Source organism: Onychostruthus taczanowskii, unplaced genomic scaffold, assembly GCF_017590055.1.
Source record: "Onychostruthus taczanowskii isolate IOZ18803 unplaced genomic scaffold, ASM1759005v1 scaffold60, whole genome shotgun sequence".
Taxonomy (NCBI): domain Eukaryota; kingdom Metazoa; phylum Chordata; class Aves; order Passeriformes; family Passeridae; genus Onychostruthus; species Onychostruthus taczanowskii.
The window spans coordinates 4,871,321-4,889,694 of record NW_024503680.1 but is presented as its reverse complement, the minus strand read 5'-3'; the positions used below and the strand labels follow the sequence as shown (position 1 = coordinate 4,889,694).

Sequence of the window (18,374 nt, the reverse complement as noted above, 5' to 3'; positions counted from 1 at the left end):
TCTGTGGGGCTGTCTCTATGAGGTTGTCTGTGGGGCGGGGGAACGGGGGGGGCTCCGGGGCCCCCCCGCAGCCATGGAGGCGCGGGAGCCGCTGCGGGACGTGCGCGGGGCGCTGCGGGCGGTGCTGGCGCGGCTGCGAGGTGCGGGCCGGGGCCGGGGGCGGGCGGGGGTCGGGCCGAGCCGGGCCGGCTCCCCGCGGGCTGAGCTGTGTCTGTGCCGTTGCAGAGGGAGAGCCGAGCGAGGGCCGAGAGCCGTTCGAGCTGCCGCGCTTCTGGGACGCGCTAGGTACGGGCGGGGAGCGGCCGGGCCGGGATTCGGGGCGGCCGGGGCAGGGCTGCTATCTCCGCGGGTCTCAGCTGTGGGGCGTGCCCTCCCCTCAGGGAGTCACGGAATCGGCAGGGCTGGAAGAGAGAGATCTTTAAGATCATCAAGTCTAGCCGTTAACCCAGCGCTACGTCTGCAAATCCTAAACCACGTCAGTGCCAGATCCAGCCTCCTAAACATGCCCAGGGTTAGTGACTCCAGCACCGCCCAGGCCATCCTATTCCGGTGCCTGACCGCCCTAACTCTGGTCACCAGACACTCCAAGGTGTGGCAAAGCAAAGGCCGGTATTGAACCGTTCATAAAAGATTTATAAAGGTCTCTGTTAAAGCCTCCTGGCACATCCTGGTGAGCAGGTCATGAACCGGGATGCAGGCTGAGGTTCTGGCTATCGCTGCAGCCAGGTGAGAAAAGGCAGACACAGGACACAAGCGACATGCATGGCACAAATGCAGCAGGGAATTTTTCTTTGTAGTGGGGTTTAGTTTATATGTTTGTATGGCTTGGGTGTAATAGTAAGCCCGTAGTAGAATCAGAGCTACTGCTCATCAAGCTGCTCTGTTCTTTTATCTTGTACCTGAGTTACTTTCTCTTCTTTTGCTCCTGTTGGATTTTTTTTTTAAGGTCAGACATTCCAAGTAACATCACAGGAGGCTACAAAGCTGAGTCTGGCATTCTCAAGGCCTCCACTACCTTCTGCAGAGGTGAGAGAAAGCCGTGACAGACTGAAATTGCAGTGTGTGTGCAAGCTTCAGGAATTTCTTGGTTCGTTGGACTAAATGGGCTGTGTACTGCAGAGTGTATTAGCATAATCCAAGAACTGCCCTGAGAACTAATTTTTGTAACGTAGGGAGATATGCTAAATTAAAGTGTTCTTATATTCTTTCACAGCTACTGCTCGTTGCTGATAGAATCAGATTATTGGAGGATACAGACCTTAGGTTTAAAAGAATATGCAATATTTTTGCTATCAGTTGTGAGAAGTTTATCATACAGGTGTTCAGAGGAGAGAAAAAAAAAAGACCTTCAGTTCAGAATAATGATCTAAGTTACTTTTTCCTCTCTGGTGCATGACCATCACACCAGGGAGTGTTTTGTTACTATATCACAAGGCAGGTTAAGATGCATGCAGCTTGCTTATGGTGCCTTCTTGTGCTGTATTTGTTTACTCAGAGCAGTCTGAAAGCCAGTGATTGCTTGTGAGGATTTCTAAATGTGGTGCAGCTGTGTGTTACTCATGGGTGACCCTTTTGCCTCTCCATTTTCAGAATTGCCGGAAGCTGAGTGAGGATGTCCAAAATGCCATTCTTGCAGTTGCCACGGTGTACTACTGGCTACCCAAGGGCCAAGGTGAGCTAGTGACAGCAAGGCAGTCACCACTGTATAGCATGGTGGGTCTTTTACCACCACTATGTAGAGAAACCCAGTGTTTCAGTGATGTAGTAAATGCACATTTCAGAGCCTAATGAGGTCTGGTATCAGCAAATTTTCATTAGCATGGTATCCCATTATCAGCTGTTCTGTAGACTTTGAATGTGTTTATGAGTGAGGTACTTGTCTGTCTGCTGCTGCAGTTTTCCATTTGTGGGAGAGTGATGATGTAGGAAGTTGTGTAGTTGACTGAGCATTGACATGTATGAAGTTTTGAAATCCTTGTCCGGAGTTCTTTTGGAACTGGGAAGCATTTTCCTTTCTTCAAAATACACAACTTCATTTGTACAGTGTATCCACACAAACAGAGCAGTGTGTGTGTTCATCTTCAGCACTTGCTTTCTGTCAGTGCTGACTTTGTGCCAACTTTCCTGCTCTTTCTCTGTCTCACCCAGGTACTACCCTTCGGAAGATGGTCCGAGATGCTACCACTGAAGTGGTGGAAGGGATGATCCAACTCACAGACACAATTCTCAATGCCCCAGTGGAGAGGTTGTAATTTTCAATTGCATGGTTCTGTGATTTTGGGAAAAAAGGCAAGAAGAAGTTAAAGTATACTTGGTAGGAGGCAGCAAGGGCTTTACACAGACATGGCATCCTAGTGACAAGCTGGTTGGTGACATCTTTGCAGCAGAATTTTTGCTGGTGTTTATCATCTTTAGTGCAGAAAACTAAACCACAGTCTAGCACAGTGCTGTTGTTGACTCTAACCTTGAGGATTTTGTTTTGTTTTCTTTTAGCTTGTCTCAGGAACAGCTGATATCAACTGGAGGTGTGTGGGAGGCCTGTGAGCAAGTGTCTAACCTGCCACGAGGTGAGCGTTGTAAATGCAGAGCAACAGCTCTAGGATGTACTGTCTTTGAATAGCAAAAGCTTTTGCAAGGGTGTTCCAGCTGGTACAATGAAGACTGAATGGAGAATAACTCAAAATCTTGACTGGTTTTGAAATTTATAAGCTTGGAAGTCAGGTCAGATTCTTTGCCTGACAACAGTGCAGCTCTGAACTCTGCAAGAAGTTTGATCCTACATTGATTGCAAGCCTAGATGGAGGTTGTTGCAAACTGATTTGAAACAGTGGGGTGCCACAGTTTTCATCCTTTTGCTTTTGCAGATAACCAGGCAGCAGTTGTGTCGGCTCTGGCTTCATCTCTAGGTGTGGTCAAGGATGCTGTGGAGGAGATGGAACATGTAAGGAAACCCCTAAGCCTTAGAAGAACTTGCAGTGGTGGATTCATAGACTCAGAATATTCTGAATTGGAAGGGATACACAAGGAGCATCAAGTCCAGCTCCTTGTCCTGCACAGGACAACCCAAACAATTCCACCCTGTGCCTGAGAGTTGTCCAAATGCTCCTTGAACTCTGGCAGGCTTGAGGCTGTGACCTCTTCTCCAGGGAGCCTGTTCCAGTGCCCAGCCACCCTCTACGGTGGTTCAGTGATGGAACACAGAAATTATTTTACATACAGGCTTTAATATAAATTTGCTCCAACATGACATAGATTATTGGTTTTTGCATGGATTTTAATGAGATTTTATTCTCAAGCCTGGCTTACTTTGTGTAAGATTTTTGTAAAGCCATGTCCTTAATTGGGGATGGGGGAGGCAATTTAGGATCATGTAAGAATTCACCAGGTTCTTGCTGTTTGCACTGTTAGAGTGATGGTTTTTCTTAATCCAGTCATTTTAGCATTAACCAACTGAGAGTTCTCTGTTAATTATTTATATGATGTCTAGATTGTGCTTTCCCTTTGCTCCTGGGTATTACTGGAATTGATGTTAGGCTCTGGGTTTTCAGTGCCTCTGTGTTCTCAGGCACTGGTGGAAGGGCAGGACCCCTATGGGGACATCATGGAAGATGAAGAGCTGGGCTTTCGGGGCAACAGAGACACATACTGGTCAGAGGCTGACCGGCAGCTGCTCAGCTCCTGCATGGGATTGATGAAGGCTTCTAAAGCTTGCCTGAAGAAGGTCTTGGCTGCAGTGAAGGCCCATGGCAAAGCTGATTCTCCAGAGCACATTGCACAGCTGGATGACCTGGCAGACATTGCTAATGAGATCAGCCCAAGGTAAGCAGGGTTCTCCCCATGCTGCTTTTCCCTCTAGAACAGTCCTGGTCTTTCCTGGAGGTTTTGAGTGAGGAGTTAGGAACAACCTTTATGATACTGGAGCTGTGAGCAGGTGTTGGATACAGATGTGGTGGGAAGGCTGTTAAGCTGTTAAGGGTTGTGTAGGTCAGGAGAGAAGCATAGGGGATGGAGCTGTGACCACATCTCACTCCACGTGAGAGGGACACACAGGTGACTGAGAAGGCAGTGGGAAGCATCCCATAGGTACAGCTGACATCTCTCTGTTGTTCCTGACCTGCATTCAGGATGGATGCAGGCTTTGACCAGGGTCTGTGAGTTGTGCTACCAGAACATTCCTTCCTTGCTCCCCTCTTTTCTGTTCCAGTGTTGATGAGCTGGCACTGAGCATGTACCCACCTGTGAACCCGTTGGCTGTGCGACTTAATGTGAGTATCTGCAGTACTGATACCTCAGTGTCTGAGCATCTGAGCACAGGGAATAGGAGGAAGTCAGATTGGAGGGGTTATGTGATTTCAGGGAGAGATGGGTGCCAGTAACTGCCTCAGTAATAATTTCTTAGGGATGAAGAGTGCCCTTTGTTCTTGCACACTTAACTTCCTTCAGGTGGACATGCATTCTACATCTGTACCTCTTCAGGGTACTTAACACTTCAGCTCTGACTATAATTCATAGAGATTTCCAGTGATAGAATCTCAGGAAAGTGATGTCTAAGGCTGCATAGGTACTGCAGATATACCTCCTTCCTTGGGTAATGCAGTCTTGCTGAAATAAAGCTATCTATGAAACAAAAAACTCTTGCAGTGAGTGTATTTAAGCACTGAAACAAGCTGCTTGGAGAAGCAGTGGAGTCTGCATCTTTGGCAACACTCAGAACTTGACTGGGCAACACTCTGTCAACCTGATTGAGCTTTGAAACATCCCTTGCATCATAAATCAAGTACAAATCTCCTCATATCTGGGATTTCTTTTATTCTTAACCCTGGTTTCATGCCTTTGGCCAGTGGCTTGATTTTTTTTTTGGAATAAAAAAAGAATTATTTAGGATCAAATTGCACTGTCAACCTGATTGAGCTTTGAAACATCCCTTGCATCATAAATCAAGTACAAATCTCCTCATATCTGGGATTTCTTTTATTCTTAACCCTAGTTTTATGCCTTTGGCCAGTGGCTTATTTTTTTTGAATAAAAAAGAATTATTTAGTATCAAATTGAGTTAAAACCACTCACTTGCAACTTTGTACTTTAATATCAGTTACTAATTTCTAAAAGGCTTTTTTTTTTTTTTTTAAAAAAAAAAAAAAGGCATTTTAATATATGCTTTAAAAAAGAGACAGGTTTTTTTTTACCTTCACAGCTGGGAGTAGGTTGGGAGGCACTTCTAGCATGGTAGTCATAGGTGACTCCATTCTGCATCTGGATCCATGACACTTTTATTTATTCTTGGCTTTTGTGCATCCCTATAGTCCTCTTTGTTTTCTGGTACTGTTCAGACCCTCCTTTTCCTCTCATTTGGCTCACCTTATTTCTTTTTTGTTTCTTTCCAGGCTGCTAAATTGGCCTCAGTATTAAAGAAAGTCTTAGAGATTGCAAAGTGAGTATGAGCTGCAGTTTTATAAGCGTGTGTTCCCTGCTTTGAAGGTTGATACCTTTCTGCCTCGTGTCAAAGATGACTCATTTCTAGACAGTAGATGCTGGCATTTCAGAGCAGTGATGATGTTATCTAATCACAAAGGGATGGGAGTAAGAAAAAGATGCTAGGGATGATAGTGGTTCCCTTGTTTTGGGTTTGGGAATGCAGACATGAGTGTGGGCTCTTCCTAGCTCAAAGCCCTCTGGGGCTAGAGCATCCCTGTTTTACTGCTGGTTAATCAGAGCTTTACAATACCCCTGTCTTGCCTGGATGCATAACACACCAGGAGGCTTCCCTAATGAATTTCCTCCACTTTTGCAGGACAAGCCATGTATGTCCACCATCAGAGGAAGGCTGGGTGCAGTTTCTAACTGGTGCAGTAGATCACAACATGAACAAAGTCAAGAACTTCACACAGGGTCAACTTTAACTCCTCTGTGCCTACGTGTGTTGCTGCCACTGGCTCTGGCATCTGAATTTCCAGTGAACTTTGCTGTTCTTCAGCTGTTTGGAAAATGATAAGAACAATGTAGGAGAGAACTTCACTGCTATTTGGAAGAACTTCTCCAGGAAGTTGCCCTTTGCCATTGCAGAAAGTGTCATTTTGCTTGGATTCTTGGGATGATGCAGTGCTGCTTCTTAACATGCCCCATTCTTCAGACATTACAACGACTGTGGGGTTCAGAGAAAAATAAAATATTGCTAGATTTACATTAGTTGTTTTATCTGTCTTCAGAGGGCAGAGGATATATACAGAATGAAAGGGTCTTGCTTCTTTTGCAAGCAACCCAGTGAATAATTATAAAATGTGCTGCACTGCTGCTATTTCGTGTCTAACTTTAGAGAGCAGTGAATGAGCTTTCTCTTTTTTATTTCCTCAGAAAGCAGCAGAAAATATTGTTTACTACCTTACTAATGCCAAGGATCTATAGGGGGAGATATCCTCCTGTATATATATATCCCTAGAGACATGCTGCATCTATCATCACTTTAAAGTTCCTGGATACCCTTGACTTTGTCACAGGTAGGGCTTCAGCATTCAGCCCATCATTGTCACAGTGAGGTTCAGCTTCTAAAACTGCAGAGAGTAGACATAGTGGCAGATGAGTGAGAGTTGAGTTTGTGCAAATAATCAAAATCAGACATGGTTTTAAATACAGCTTTTATTAAACTGTTAACATCTGTGCTTGCCCATGACCAGGGCACAGCTCACGGCCACCCTTTTGTAAGGACCTGTTCTGAGCTGGGCCTCAGGCAGCTGCAATGTTGGCAGTTCTGTAGCTCTTCAGGTTCTGCAGCTGGAGGCAGCTGAGACGTGCAGTGAGTCTTCTGGGCCCTGCTTGGGTAGGGGTGAATGGGATTTGCAGCTCTTGAGTGCTTTTAGCTTGCACAGAGCCCAACCTGAAAGGAGAGAAGGGATTATACAGGAATCACCCCTCTCTGTGGTTTTAGTTTCCTGTGTCTGGGATATGCATTAGCTGGACAGGAATGTGGTGCCAAAAAGGAAAGAAAAAAAAAGAAATAGGAGAAAGCTGGCACTTACTCAAAACAACTATAGTAAAATTGTCATCTAACAGTAGTTTGGGAGGGAGATAGGACAGGAGAGTTGAAACCCTCCATGGAGACATCTAAGGGGACTTTGTCCTAATGCAGCTTCTTGAGACCAATGTGGGGTGTTTGTCATGTGAAGAGGAGCATGCCCCTTGGTGGCTCTTGGCTACATCACATTTGCCTGGTTCTTCAGTAGAGAAGGGGAAGACACCACTGTCTTTATTGTTTACAGTGGGTAATGGATGGGAAGATGTCATAAACAGTACAGTTTTATTCCACTTAAGGATGTTCAAGTTGCTCACTAGAAAATAATTGATTTCTCAACAGCAAATAGTTTCTAAATTTCATAGCTCATTTCAGTGACCTCTAACTTTGTCTTATTTCATGTGTGTTTCTGATTAATTCTTGGGGCATTTCTCTGTTATCATTTTTGTTGGCAGGAGGTTTTCCTTTTGCTGTCTATGCCTTTGATGTTGAAGCTTTCATAGATGCCATATTGGCTTCAACTTAGGTATTGCACATCTGTTGAAAGTTCTCTCAGCTGGCTTTTCTCCTTTCCAGTGTGAAAATCATCTGTATTATCTGTAAATAAAGGATGGGATCCTCGGGGCTTTCATGCTGTAGTGACACCTTCCTGCCATGTGTTGCCTGGTTATTTTTGGGGACAGCCTTTCCTGTGCAAGGGTTTCTTTTGCTTGTATTCTGTCTTTTTCCATGTGCTGTTCTTGGGTCATCCCTTTGCACTTACCTGTAATTCCTTTGTCTGTAAATGAGCCCTCGCCCTGCCACTGCTATCACACACTGCTCCAGGGCTTCCATGAGGGGGTTCTGGAGGCTGATCTTTGCTGTGCTTGGCTCATACTGGGCCATGTTTTCTGGGAACTGTTGAAAGAAGCAAATGAGCTGAAACTAAGAGAAGATATGTTCTTCTATGATTAAAGGGAGAGGTGTGATTTTTTGGTGCCTGAGGTGCCATTTGCCAGAAGAGGCAAAGTTCGGTTTAATTTCTTCTGCTTTGGTTTCTCAGAGAGCCCCTGAACCCAGAAGAATTGTTTTGCTGCTTATGACTATGAAAGCTGTTTTCTCCCTACTACAGTGGCAGAATGACAGCCCAATCTTACCTCAATGGTGAGAGGGCAATCACAAAGGCTGATTTCTTCCTGTGCCAGGTACATGTAGGAGGAGTCCTCATCTCTCAGCACAGCAGTCAGCCTGAGCAGGTGGTTCTCTCCCAGCTCTTTTCCAAACCATGTGTAAGGCACAGAGACCTGCAGGTTATTGACTGGAACAGAGTGGTGAAATAACAGGTGATGAGTCTGAGTCTGATGCAGTCTGGTCTTTCCCTGCATGACACCTTGGAGTGTTCAGTGCCCAAAATTGTACTCAATTTTTGTACTAAAACCTGCAGCATTTAAATGCTTAAGTGACCTCAGGTGGATTTGCAGACTGAAAATCTCTAAGGTGGTGTTGCCAAAGTGTTTTATTTCACACGATGTGTGAAGTTGGAATGGACAATAGTGGGTCATCTGGTCCAACCTCCCTGCCCAAGCAGGGTCATCCCAGGAAACAGGATTGTGTCCAGTCAGTTCTGGAATATCTCCAATTAGGGAGATTGCACAATCTCTCTGGGAAGTCACCTAGAATCAACTATTCAGCCAAACTTTTATAAAGGTAGGGCTAGGAGAATTTTTCTGAAATGAGAGCGCTAGAGGACTTTTCTAGCCATGCATCCAGGAGAGTCCTTACCTGAATTGCTGGGGAGGTTAAAATGAAACTCTTCCTTCCAAAGTTGGGCAATGGGCACACCATTATAATGCAGAGCCTGGATCCCAACTACCAGATGAGTAGCCTTTTCTCTATCACTGTGGTTAAACACTTCAATGGATAGAGTAATATCTTGTCCCAGTTGCAAAGAACTACTTGACTGGAAGTGGATGAAAAGGTTCACTGGCTCTTCCAGAGCAGTAGGAATGAAGATAAACTGTGTGCTGCTGCTGCTGGTTGTCTCAAGTTCCTTCATATTTCTGCAGGCTTTGTCAAGTGCTTTTTTTTCCTGGAGAGAACCTTCACAAAAAGAAGGAAGCACATACTTAGATACTCTTTCCTGATTACTAGTGAGAAGCAGCAGAAGAATGGCATTTATTTCTCCTGGTAGTACTATAGATAACTGTTTCTAAGAGCACAGAAGCATCCTTTGTGCTTCTGGTTTGACAGCTTTAGCTGTCAGGATATTCACTGGATGTGGCTGACAGATTCTACTTGAGAATAGATGTCATAGTTTTTAAAACACCTTGGTGCTAACATCTCAGTAGAGGAGGCAGCTGCTTTTTTGTGGCTGTAGCTAAGGCACAGTTCCATGCTTTCATGTGTAGAGTAGTTGCAGTTGTCTCCTGCAGCCATGGAGACAAGAAGCCACAGGTTAAGATGGGGTGTTATGGTTGAGCCAGGGAAACAGCACTCAGATTCTGAAGGGGAGCTACTTGTTGAGGAAGAGATTTAGGCAGTATCTGAGAGAACAACAGTCCTTTTCAGAAAGCTGGAATCTGAAATATATCTATCCATATTTATATTACAGAGGTGGATGTACAGAGTGTAGAGATAACAGAAATCAGAAAAGGTATTCCAGACATGAAAGTGCTTGGTTAAAAACACCTGGTCCTCCACAGACCTTAATGCCATTAAGCAGGGTGAAGTTTGGGTGATGATCTCTGCTTTGGCTCTATAGACAAGGAGAATTAGGTGTTCTAGTGCCACTGAAGAAGGGAAAGTAGTGAGAAGTGGATGACCCTGGTGCTCTAATTTGGCTCTGCTCCAGTCTTTCACTCCTGACTTGTAACAGTGCCGAGGAATGTGCTCAGCCCCATGCCTGCCCCATACCTTCAGGATATTTGTAGTTTTGTGTGATGTCCTCACAGCGCTCACTGCCAACGCTCTTGGTGCTGATGTTGTTACCGGTGTATTTTGTGCCACCAAAAGCTGGCTTGAGGGTGTCATCTGCTTTGTGTATCCAGACATGACACTTGGCATTGATGGCAGCAAAGAAGTAGCAGACATCATAATCAACTTGTGTGTCCCCTTCCTTGATGGCATGAACAGGGGCTGGCCCACAGAAGGATAGACCTGAAGAGAAAATGTTGTCCAGTTAAGAATCAGATGCTTTCCCAACTAAACCCATCCCCTAGTTTAGACCTATACTGGTGAAATATTCACTTTAGGAGGCCCTTAGGAAGCAGTGATAGAGCTCTTAGAGCTGCATGAGCTGCACAAACCAAACAGATAAATGATAGTTTTGTGCCTAAAGTCAACAGGATGAGTGAGTTCCTGTCTTTTTGCATCCTTCCACTGGAAGATGGCAAAGGAGGAACATTGAATAGCTTTATTTGCCCCTGCTTCACTTTCCCCCTGCTTTTGCTCAAGCCCATCTCTGATATCTTACCTTTGCTTTTTTCCTGGCAGGTGGCATCCAGTGCCTGCCACCCACTGTACTCTGGTGGCAAGTCTGAACGAGCCATCCAGCATTCATTCCAAACGTGGAAGGTCCTGCAGGAGGCAACAGCATGAGCTTATATCGAAGGACTGAGCCCTGAAGTACAGTAAAGATTTTGCCAAACCACAGCCAGTTAATGCTCCCTTGAAAGAGTTCAGTTCATATTGAGAAGAGCAGAGTTGTGTGTGGAGAAACAAGCGGAGTTTCTGCAGCTGGACTGGGCCATCATTCTTCCTTTGTGGGCTCTAGAAATAGGGCACTCTCGAGTTTGGATTGCAGCAGTTTATCAAGAACAAGTCTTGTAGACAGGATCTCAGCTGAGCTGTCTCCTGTCACCTCCTTGCAGCTGTTTTACCTCTCTCCTTTCCCCTGTGTTTCATTTCCCACATCCAAGTATCATCTCAAATTCTTGCTTGGGCCCTGCAATGTGTTCTTACCAGACACGAGCACTCTTGTCCTGTGTCAGCAGTGTCCCATCTTCATCATAATACTCATCCACACTCAGGCTGCTCTTGGTGTTGTGAGCCCACGTAAAGCCAGTGACCACCCTGGTAGGAATTCCCAGGCACCTCAGAACTGTGCAGAAGAGAGAGCTGTGAATCAGTTGTGCATCCTGCCCTAAGAGTGTCTCTGCTGATGGATGTAGAGCCTCTTCTGGTGCTAGGCCTGTTAAGAATGGCACCAGGTCTGCTGTTTGGACTTTGCAAGAGGCATTCCTCCCTCAGGAAATAGGATTTCACATGAGCATTCAGTGAATGGATGTACTGATACTCTTATCTCAAAGGCAGTGATGCTGAGTGTTGATGAAACTAAAGATCTGCCTCTCACCTGAAGATTAAAGGCAGTAGCAGCACTGTACCTGAACACAGGACTGCAGCAAACACCCAGCACCTCCCGTAGCGCACGGGCTGGAATTTTGATGCAATCCATTGCTGGAGGATGGGGCTGCTTCCCAGCCACGTGGAAGGGGCTGTCCCATTATAGTGTTGCCCAGGCTCATATTCTGTCAGGCTGCTAAACTCACTGCAGTTCAGCTGTGGAGAAGGAAGAGAGAAAGATGCATTAAGGAATTGTCTTTGGTAGGTCCACCTGATCCTGTTTGTGGAAGCTGCTCTCAAAGCAGATGAAACCAAGAGGACTTGTTTTGTGCAAAGCATGAAAGTCATGGCTGAGCAGAACAGGGGCAGCAGTCTCCTCTGAGATTTATTCAGTAAGTGCATTTTCACTGCTAAGAACCTCCTGCAGCACTACTTGTCAGCTGAGGGAGTATCAGGACAGGCTGGAGATGGGCAGCAGGTGTTGTTTGGAACTGGCTTCCTCTTTGGTCAGCGGTTTGGCCTGACCTGGGGGTGAGAAGGTGCCCCCTGCTCGGGTCAGGGCTGCTCTCTGCCCTCCTTACCATGGCAGCAACTGCTCTGCAGACGTGGACGGGGTTTTTGCGCTGGGCAGGATCCTTTTCTCTTTGGAAGTGCTCCCCCAGAGCCAGCAGGATGAAGCAGATGTCAACCATATCCTCCTCAAACTGAAACAAGAAGACATCACTTCAGGAAATTCTCCATGAACTTTTGTTCTCCTGAGTCCCTACAAGGGTTTGTGACTGTGCAGATTGTTCCTCCCTTTCTGCTGATAGTTTTAGGTAAGGGGGCTGTGAAGGAGGGCTCAGGCAGAGACTTGCAGGGGGAGCTGAGGACAGACTCCAACTTTACTGAAGGTGGGAAATGTGTCAGCATGATACTGTGTCCCCTGAGTGAGGGAAATTGATGGTTTTCTGGAGCACTCTCTAGGTTGGCACAGAGGCACTGTTATGATCTGCTGGCACGAAAGTGAAATAATCACTGGCTATGTCAGATGGCCTTAGACAAACAGAAAGATCTTCTTGTCCTCACTTTACCTGTTACATAGAGACAGTATTACTGAGCTCTGTTAAATACTTTTATACCTGTTGATGAAAGGAAGGCACACAAAGCTCAGATACAGATCAATGTATTCCTTTATAGAGGACTGCCTGAGAAGGAAGCTAAAATTACGTGTGCTGGTTTATAGGACTTCATACACAGGTCCCTGTTCTCCTGCACAGGAGGTAGTGGGTGCAGAGAACATGGAGGTGAATAGAACTCTTTCATCAGAGCATCCTGTGCACACCAGATTTATGCACCTTTCCTCTGCTGGTGGTTGGAAGAGAGCACAGACATATTGGACCTCTTGCTTACCTGACTGAAGTCCCAGGGTTGGGCTAGGATTGCATTTTCAGTCCCCTGGTAGATGATGCCATCTTGGTTTAAGATGTACTCCTGCCGCTGTGCCTCATTAGCCAAGAACACCTCATCATCTAGATTAGAGGAAAAAAGCATCAGGGAGAAAGCATTGCTGGTCTCAGATGCACTTGCATCTCTCATGCATCAGCAGATTCCACTGTGCTTTGGCAGTCCCTGGCATTCTGCCCTGAAAAATACCACAAACTGTAAATCAGACAGAAAGAAGAATTTAATTGTCATCGCCATTTCCTTGTCCAAAAAGTTCCTCTGGACCCAGGCTGTTGCACTGGCTAGCTCTTCTGCTCTCCTGGCTGATAAGTTCTAATACTAAGAAAGATACAGTGGCCTTAACCAGACCTGTTACAATCTTGACTCATCCTAAAATCTCTGTTATAGGACACAATTAATCAAACATTTTTCCCTCAGCAGAAGGACAGGGCGCTTGCAGTGGAGTACTGCAGCAAAGAGGCAAAAGTGCTGAGGCACTTTGGGCTTTATGAGCCTACCTCTCTCCTGAGGTGCTGTGAGGAGCAGGGCAGGAGTGGAAGGAGCACTGGGTGAGTCAGCCCCAGCCTCCCTCCATGGAGGCAGCGCCACAGCTCCAAAGTTTTTTTTGTGAAATGACTGATCCAGCCTGGTTTTCTGTTTCTGACCACCTACCTCGGCACCAGGGATTAAAGAGGAGGGTGAAGTTGCCCAGGAGCTGAGGGGATTTGGAGGCACGTAAAAGCAGAGTGTACTGGCCAATGGGGGCATTGGCAGGTGTGTTCACACACAGGGTCCAGAAGTTTGGGTCCTGTTCCTCCACTGCTGCACTCCACTGCTTCTGGTCTCCCAGGCTGGAGATGGGAAATTCAGCCTGGATTTCATCTGCTTTGGAAGAATGTGGTCCTGCAGACAAAGAAATCTGGTTGTGTTTATTCCAAACATTGTTTATTCCACACCTGTGCTGACTGCAGGGACCTTGTCCATCTCTGGAGCCATAGCTCACCCTGTGAGAGGCCATGGCCCTTTAGCAGCTTAATGCCCACTGAACATTGCTAAGGTCAGTACTGCACTCAGGTCTCCATGCTGGAAAGGGAGATGTGCTTTCCATAGATTTGTAGAAATCAGGAATGAGAAGAATGGTGCAGCCCTGCTGTTCCTGTGGAGTTTAGTGTCTTGTAACAGAAGTCACAGCCCAGTGCTCACAATATGGTAAAACAAGCTGGGGCTGAAAACTGCTGCCCTTCTCAGGGGTCTCACTAGAAAACATTCTAACAGAAAAACCTGTGACAGGCCAGCTGGTTTTGAACATCCCTACCCCAAAAGCCAGAAGGGATCTCATGAGTATTTTGTAATCATGGAATAGTGACGCTGTGTTGGTTATTGTGCTGCAGTGTCTCTTCTGGAAGGGATCTGGTTGTGACCCTGCAGCAGCTGGAGACTCTACTTTGCCTTACATAAACAGTTCACTGGCCTCACATCTAACTTTGGCACCCCCGCCCAGCTCTGGAGATGGCTTTTGCCCCCAGCTCTGTTCTTCAGGTGGGTGGAGGAGCAGAGCTCTGGTAGGTTTGTAATGGCATTACCTGTCTGCACGATGAGGAAGGTCCTCTTCATCTGCTTCAGGTAGTTGTGTATTGGAGCTGAGAAGCTCACACTGATGGTGAATGGCTGTCCTCGCCTCACTATGAGCCTTTTAGTGCTGATTTCTTCTGTGTGGTGGCTTTTGTTGTTCTCTGGGATCATGAAATCGCATTTTTGGATGCTCAGACCTGTAGTGTGTGAAGATAGAGAACGAGTTTGGGGCTGTGAGCTGGCTGCAGTCGGGCCCTGAGCCACATTCTGGGACACACAAACAGCTGATTAGGTGTTTCTCCACTCAGACATTCTCCTCCTGCCTTTGAGACTTTCTATCTAGTAATGGGTCCTTCACTCTGAGCTTGTTGTTCTGGTGTTGAGTGACTGTTGAGCTGCCTTTGCTTACACCTGACATCCCTAAGTGCACTGGTGCAAACTTCACTGCTGGTTCAAATGCACAGCTGGGTCAAAAACCAGTTTTCCTACTTTGTACCACATCAGTTGGCAATGCCATACCCAGAGATGCAGGAGACAGAAAAGATCCTCCTCCTTTCCTCCTGTCTCCCACACAGGCTTTATACAATCATATGTGCTTCTCTCCCACACCAGAAGACAGAAAAAAATTGTCACAATTTCAAGCACCCAGTTACTCCCTGTTTTATCTCAGCCTTGGGATCATCTTGACCTTGTTTACCTCTTTGGCTTGTAGCTCATCACTCAGATCCTTGGCCCTGTGTGTTGTAACTGCTGCCCCTTATGTGACACATGCTATCACCTACCTCCCCTTGCTGACCCATGCTTCTCCCTCTGCAGATAAAAAATTAAAATCCATAGAGCATTTTTCTGCTATCTAAATTGATTGCTCCTGTGCTAAAGCCATAACTGCTGTCCTTGCAGATTTCACTGCTCTGCTCTCTCCTGATGTCTCATCCTGTCTTCTCCTCTGCATTGGTACTTCTCCCATTGTGGTTGTCCCTTCTGTGTTTGCTGGGGACTCTTACTGGATTCTGTGCTTTGTTTCTCTTTTCCTCATATAAATTTTTTCCATGTGATGTTTTCAGTGAATGATTCTCGTCCAGCTTTCAAATCCCATCATGGCTGTCCCAGTTCAAAGCCCTGCACCAGTTCAGGAGCCAGCTCTGACCTCATCTGCTTTGTTCTCAGTGGTGAAGATGTCTGCTCTGTCTTGTAGTATACTGAGTGATGTGGAGTATGGCTCCCTCTCCATCATATGAGTTTTCATGGATCTTACTGTCACTTTCTTCAAGGTTGCCTGGAGCCTTGTTTCCCTGCTCCAGGGGCTCAAACACTTGGGTCATCTCTCTGTTTCAGTTGTGTAGTCTCCTGACTTCCTCCCACCCCTTCATTCCCTGTGCTAAGGATTCACTTACCTTTGCTTCCAAACTCTCACCTGTCTGCCTTAGCTGCTTCTTGCTGCTTCTCAGACTCCTCTCAGGCACCAATACCAGCTTTTGGTTGCTGTGTCTTTCTGTGCAGTCTGCCATGCAAACTGAGCTCCCTAAGCCTTTAGAGCACTTGGCTCCTGCCCTGCAAGCTCAGCTCTTCCACAAGCCTTATGAACACTGTCTTGAAGCAAGAGCAGTTGTCTCTTCCTGACACACAGCTGGCAAATGCTTGGAACTAACAAAAATGATTTTTGCTTACCTTGGCCCATGGCTGGTTCCAGGTACCATGAAAATATTCAGCTTCTGCTTGCTCTGGTGGGCAGTGGCTCTTTCCTCCAGCTGTCTTAAAAACTGTTCTCTTGCAAAGTTGTTTGCTTGATTGCTTTGTACAGGGTGGGACCTGGTGTTGCCACCTTTCCAGCTTATCTGGTGTGCAGATGTTGAGGACTCTTTTATCTCTCAGACCACACTGAAGAGAGGCTACAGATGAAATTCCACAGCGGGATGTGAAAAATTTAGAGACAGACAGTGACAATTCCTTCAAGGAGCTGTGCACTGAGGAGCCCAGAGCAGGAAATGCAAATCTTAATATGGCTCTGAACAATGCACAGAGTGCACTTCAATGCAAGTGTTGGACAGCTGCTCTCCAACATTGACCCCAAGCTACTTAGATCCTAAACCCTTCAAGGAGTTCAAAAATATAGTCAGTGCATCCATTGCTCTTGTGCCTAATTCAGAAAAGTGAAACCACTTAAAAATGAGAAAATGTGTTAAAAGGAACAAATAAATTTGTGCAGCTTAATGCAGATTATTTAAAAATACTGAGCTGGAGACTTGGACTAAATACATTCCTAAAGTTGCTGTAATATGAAAGGAATGTCACTGGATTGATAACAATTGGTCAGAAGACAAGAAATAAGATATCAGAAATGAACAGCTTTCACTCTGGAGTGAGTCATCAATAGTTTTGCAGAAACCTATGATCTCCAACAAACTCAAAAATAATTTGAGAAGTTGATTACATAATATAGTCCAGTGAGTTTTCTTTATTAAATTTCACACTCGTTTGCTTATATGCGTCATTTAAGCTAAAAACAAACTCTCGAGTTTTAGATTTTTGCAGCACAGCCTTAACTGTATAGATTCACTTTCACAGAATAATTGCAGAGTGGTTGAGGTTGGGAGGGACCTCAGAGGTCGTCTTGTCCAAGCTCCTGCTCAAGCAGGGTCACCAGGAGCTGCTGCTCACCTCTGGTAGTGACGAGCCCAGCCCTGGGCACAGCACTCCAGGCGTGGCCTCAGCAGTGCTGCCTAAAGGCAGGAATCCCCTCCCTTGACCTGCTGGCAGTTCTTTACCTGGGGCAGCCCAGGGAATCCTTCCCTTCCTTGTGGCAAGGGCACGCTCCTGCCTTGTGTGAGCTTTGAGTGCTCTGACATTATTACAACGCCTGGAGGTCACCAGCTTTGCAGAAATTGGGAACACTAAGAAGGACACAGGGCAAATCTTCCAGAAAATTCTGTTTTTATTGTCAGCATGCATTGCTCAATGTCAATTATATGTGATTTTTGTATATGTCTTGAACTTTTTTCTTATATAATGAGCTAAACACAGTATGTGATGGCTAATTTGTGCTCTTTCAGTCTAAGCAAATTGTAAACCAAGTGATTGGGCTCGAACTTCTGACTTTCTTTGCATGATCAATGTTCTTAAATGCACCTTTGCAGTGTATGTATGAGTTTTGAACCTCTAAATCAGAGTGGTTTAGATACAAGGAGGTATTTATCCCATCATCACTGCCTTGAAACGACTGTGTATACGCACAGTACCATCTCTTGGTCAAACTGGCAACTGCAAGTAGGATTTCCTGCACTTCAACTCTGAAAAGAGACCTACTTATCATCCCTTTGTGTCTTTCTTGACACTAAAATTGGCTAAAAAAGCCCATGGGAAAGGTTAACACCCAAAAGAGACTTCTGCCTGTAGTACTCAAGTGTTTGTATTGGTATTCCATCTGGTGACAATGGCCCCCTGTTTCCAGGCTGTCCCTCCATCCAGGGCTGCCCCATCCCAGGTGCAGAATCCAGCACCTGCATTGTTAAACTTAGTTGGTTTTGTCACTTCTCCATCCACTGCATCCCTGACATGCTCCTAGAAATCTTGAGGAAAAGTAATCCATAAGATCCTTGAAAGTGTCCATCCTGCCTTGATATTACTTTATTATCTTATGGTGTGTAGGGATACTTGTTTTACAGGTCCAAACATAAATCCATATAAACTTTATTACCTTTAAAAATAGAAGCTTAAACTGTTTCCTGAGTGAGCATCTTTAATAACTGTATCTCTCTCTGAATATAGTGATCAAAAATTATACACACCCTTTTATTGTGTCTACATTTCCTGCTTTGATGTGGCATACCCATGAATTAGATAGGAATTTTTATTTTGAGGGGAATTTCTTGTTGCTTTAGAGCAACCAGAAATGTTTACACTGTGCCTTTGGTTTTGTCTTTTACAGTGAACAGTGCCCTTCACATTCAGTACAGGAGAGGGACAGACCAAGAGGTAAAGCAGTGAGGCTTTGGTGGCAGAACAATGTGATTTGAGACCAGCAACTTTGCCTATTTCTGGTTGAATTTTTTTT

At 45.6% G+C, this 18,374-nt stretch overlaps 2 protein-coding genes across 2 annotated transcripts; one reads left to right on the top strand and one right to left on the bottom strand.

Annotated features, from left to right (window-relative positions):
* Positions 1 to 49: 49 nt before the first annotated feature.
* Positions 50 to 6,183, top strand: CCNDBP1 (cyclin D1 binding protein 1). The gene is made up of 11 exons (XM_041419247.1): positions 50 to 140; positions 226 to 285; positions 947 to 1,026; positions 1,591 to 1,672; positions 2,149 to 2,245; positions 2,494 to 2,567; positions 2,865 to 2,941; positions 3,566 to 3,819; positions 4,205 to 4,265; positions 5,385 to 5,431; positions 5,792 to 6,183. The coding sequence occupies exons 1-11, from the start codon at positions 74 to 76 to the stop codon at positions 5,898 to 5,900; spliced, it is 1,008 nt and encodes a 335-aa protein (XP_041275181.1). The 5' UTR covers positions 50 to 73; the 3' UTR covers positions 5,901 to 6,183.
* Positions 6,184 to 6,618: 435 nt separating this feature from the next.
* LOC121343774 (protein 4.2-like) lies at positions 6,619 to 16,136 on the bottom strand. Its single transcript, XM_041419246.1, has 13 exons — positions 15,992 to 16,136; positions 14,335 to 14,520; positions 13,424 to 13,654; positions 12,719 to 12,837; positions 11,908 to 12,030; positions 11,368 to 11,542; positions 10,946 to 11,084; positions 10,458 to 10,561; positions 9,899 to 10,141; positions 8,768 to 9,085; positions 8,143 to 8,303; positions 7,770 to 7,903; positions 6,619 to 6,871 (listed from the first exon to the last, which is right to left on the bottom strand). The coding sequence occupies exons 1-13, from the start codon at positions 15,999 to 16,001 to the stop codon at positions 6,721 to 6,723; spliced, it is 2,094 nt and encodes a 697-aa protein (XP_041275180.1). The 5' UTR covers positions 16,002 to 16,136; the 3' UTR covers positions 6,619 to 6,720.
* Positions 16,137 to 18,374: the final 2,238 nt, after the last annotated feature.

Excerpts from the sequence above, each read along its gene's own strand:
- CCNDBP1 (XM_041419247.1), top strand. The coding sequence starts at position 74 with ATGGAGGCGCGGGAGCCGCTGCGGGACGTGCGCGGGGCGCTGCGGGCG. Across the intron at positions 2,942-3,565 it reads CTGTGGAGGAGATGGAACAT|GCACTGGTGGAAGGGCAGGA; the intron begins GTAAGGAAACCC and ends CTGTGTTCTCAG. Across the intron at positions 5,432-5,791 it reads AAAGTCTTAGAGATTGCAAA|GACAAGCCATGTATGTCCAC; the intron begins GTGAGTATGAGC and ends CCACTTTTGCAG.
- LOC121343774 (XM_041419246.1), bottom strand. Across the intron at positions 13,655-14,334 it reads CTTCCTCATCGTGCAGACAG|GACCACATTCTTCCAAAGCA; the intron begins GTAATGCCATTA and ends CTTTGTCTGCAG. Across the intron at positions 10,142-10,457 it reads CTGCCAGGAAAAAAGCAAAG|GTCTATCCTTCTGTGGGCCA; the intron begins GTAAGATATCAG and ends TTTTCTCTTCAG.